General features: G+C 42.2%; 1 protein-coding gene across 1 annotated transcript in view; it reads right to left on the bottom strand.

Annotated features, from left to right (window-relative positions):
- plxna3 (plexin A3) overlaps positions 1-2645 on the bottom strand; it is a 135380-nt gene that overhangs the window by 40096 nt on the left and 92639 nt on the right. The window contains exons 9-12 of the mRNA XM_013915219.1: positions 2613-2643; positions 2251-2407; positions 1723-1822; positions 1493-1607 (exon numbers count right to left, since the gene is read on the bottom strand). Coding sequence (XP_013770673.1) covers positions 1493-1607; positions 1723-1822; positions 2251-2407; positions 2613-2643 — 403 coding nt within the window. The remainder of the gene's footprint in view (positions 1-1492; positions 1608-1722; positions 1823-2250; positions 2408-2612; positions 2644-2645) is intronic.

Here is a 2645-nt window from a genome sequence, read left to right as displayed (position 1 = left end):
TCCATGTTGTGTCTTGGCCTCGTGAATTAAAGGCAAATGGGTCAATCAAAAAAACAAAAACCAACACATGGCCTGAAACTCTACACAGTGAGAGTTAGGCACAGAAATTGAGTGGTTAGAGTTCGAGTTAACCATTAGGATCACCATAAGATAAAGGGAACGTCCATTTGAAGCAGCAGAGGTTATGCTTATAGAGGACTTATAGCTCTGCAATAGTCCACACTGTAAGTATGTCGTAACTGGAAACCCATCTGAAACCTTACACCGCACATTATTCCATACTCTAAACCTCAAGTGCACCTACTACTGTATATATATTGTACTGACCCAGCCCACTTCTATGTGCACTTCTAATCGAACAGTAAAGTCATCCTGAAGAGCAAAAACTGCCACTGCCAACATGTTTTTGAAAAATCTCAGAGTAACTGGTGGCAATCGTGTCGGCTACTAGCATAAACATGAAGTCTTACATAAGGTTAACACAAAAGTATAAATAAAGTTTTAGAGGTTTGGGATGGAAAATTCTAGAAATTTGCCTATTACTCAAACTCCAGGCCTCGAGGGCCGGTGTCCTGCAGGTTTTAGATCTCACCCTGGGTCAACACAGCTGAATCACATGATTAGTTCATCACCAGCTTCTGGAGAACTTCAAGACATGTTGAGGAGGTCATTCAGCCATTTAAATCAGCTGTGTTGGATCAAGGACACATCTAAAACCTGCAGGACACCGGCCCTCCAGGCCTGGAGTTCGACGCCTGTATGATGTGTTCAATTATGAACAGGTTGGAAAAGAGGTCTCGTCTTACACATCGATAAGCATCTTTGATGACTTTTGAGACGACGGCCTCACTTCCTCCTACAGAGAAGCCATACTGACAGCAGAACTGAAGTTTGAGTTTGTTGTGACTTGCTCATAGTTATATGTTGTTTTGTGTCTTCTTATAGTTGTTTTATGTCTCTTTGTATTCATGCCAGATTGTTTGTAGGGCTTTCGCGCCTCATTGTATTTAATTTGTGTCTCTTTATGACGGTTTTCCATCTGCTCATAGCCATTCAGAAGCAGGTTTTTATTTATTTGCTGTTGCTTGTCTTTGTACATTGTTGTAGATTATTTATGTTCATTTTATTTAATTTTCAACATGTAAACGACTCAGGCCAACCATCCAATCTCCTTGTGATTGTTCAGATCTGGGCACAGTAGGCTTGTGTCATTGATCCTTGTCTTGGTATTTAGCACACAAAAAGGTCTTTAGAAACCTGGACCTTTTCTGTTCTAATAATCACAGTAATATTACGTCTACTTATCATCCTCTCTGCCTTATGTTAGTGTCGAAACATGCCAGGCAGCTATGTGAAGCATTGTGGGGACGCAAAGATGTTCCTTCACCTTCCTTCGGGGGACATAAAGTCCCATACGGCGAATCACATTTTAGTGTGAGCGCTTGGTTGTAAGTCCAGTTAAGTGATGAAAACAGGTCTGTGTGTGTGTTACCTCCATGTTGCTGACTCGTCCCTCCTGGAAGGAGCAGTCCTGCAGGTTGTTGGTGCAGATGTGACGATATTTACACCAATGACACGGAAACTCACTGCTGACACAGGAAGTGCACCTGAGAGAGGAAAGAGAGAAAAGTTCTGAGTGGTCGAGCACAACCAGCAAGAATTTATGAGTTCATTACCGAAGAGACACATGAGATAATTAGGTTAGAGGTGTTTAAGGCTTACGAGTTGAGCACAGAGCAGTTGTAGTAGATGAGGTTTGTGGTGATGAACTGGTGTCCAGTCTCTGTGGAGCGAAGGCTGAGCTGCACCACTCGTTTCGCTCCTGAAATTAACAGCATAATAACATCCTTCTTAATACTTAGTTCATAGTGATCAATATAATGGCGCATTACACTGAAGCTGACATGATTACAAAACATTAGAATTGCACATTAAATGTGGTAACCGAGAAAAACGAGAAGGCAAAAGAAACAAGTTCAGAATAAGCGGGTGTGTGTATACTTGTTTTTCTGCTGTTTGGGGACTTGCATTAGCACAATCTCAGAATGGGGACCTTTTGGGTCCCCAAAAGGCAAACTACTGAATTTTAGGGTTAGGCTGATGTTAGATTAAGGTAAGGTTAAGAGAAAAGTAGGGTTAGGTTAAAGTGAGGGTCAAGTTAAAGGTCAAATTTCCAGAACACGACAGGACAGTAAGGAAAGGTGATGTCCTCTGAATTCACTGAAGCATGAATTTGTGTGTGTTTCTTACCAAAGGAGTGTGTCTGTGCTGGAAGGTCCCTCAGTGATGGTGACATACACATCACCTGACCTTTGGCCCGCACCTCTCCGGGAGCATTACTCAGGTCCTCAAACACACAGGTAACCCCACCAGACAGCGCAGGGACGTTCTGCACCTGAATGGTTAACTGGACACCAACAGACACTCGATCACTAAAAGTAAAGTTCTTATTTACACTTCAGAAAGGTTTCTATTCACAGCTGTTGCATGAACAGGAGTTCAAACAGCTGGACTAAAGAATAAATCCACTGACTTTCAGGGAAAATCAGCAGATTGTAATGGGAATTCTGACAGAGAGTATTTTATGTAATTAAGAAAATAATGGTTCATACCTGCATTGCCGGGGAGGTGACTGACATGCTGCT

Source organism: Pundamilia nyererei, unplaced genomic scaffold, assembly GCF_000239375.1.
Source record: "Pundamilia nyererei isolate P.nyererei 1_Seehausen unplaced genomic scaffold, PunNye1.0 scaffold00273, whole genome shotgun sequence".
Taxonomy (NCBI): Eukaryota; Metazoa; Chordata; class Actinopteri; order Cichliformes; family Cichlidae; genus Pundamilia; species Pundamilia nyererei.
Note: the sequence above shows the minus strand (reverse complement) of the source record. Positions and strands in the feature narration are given on the sequence as shown.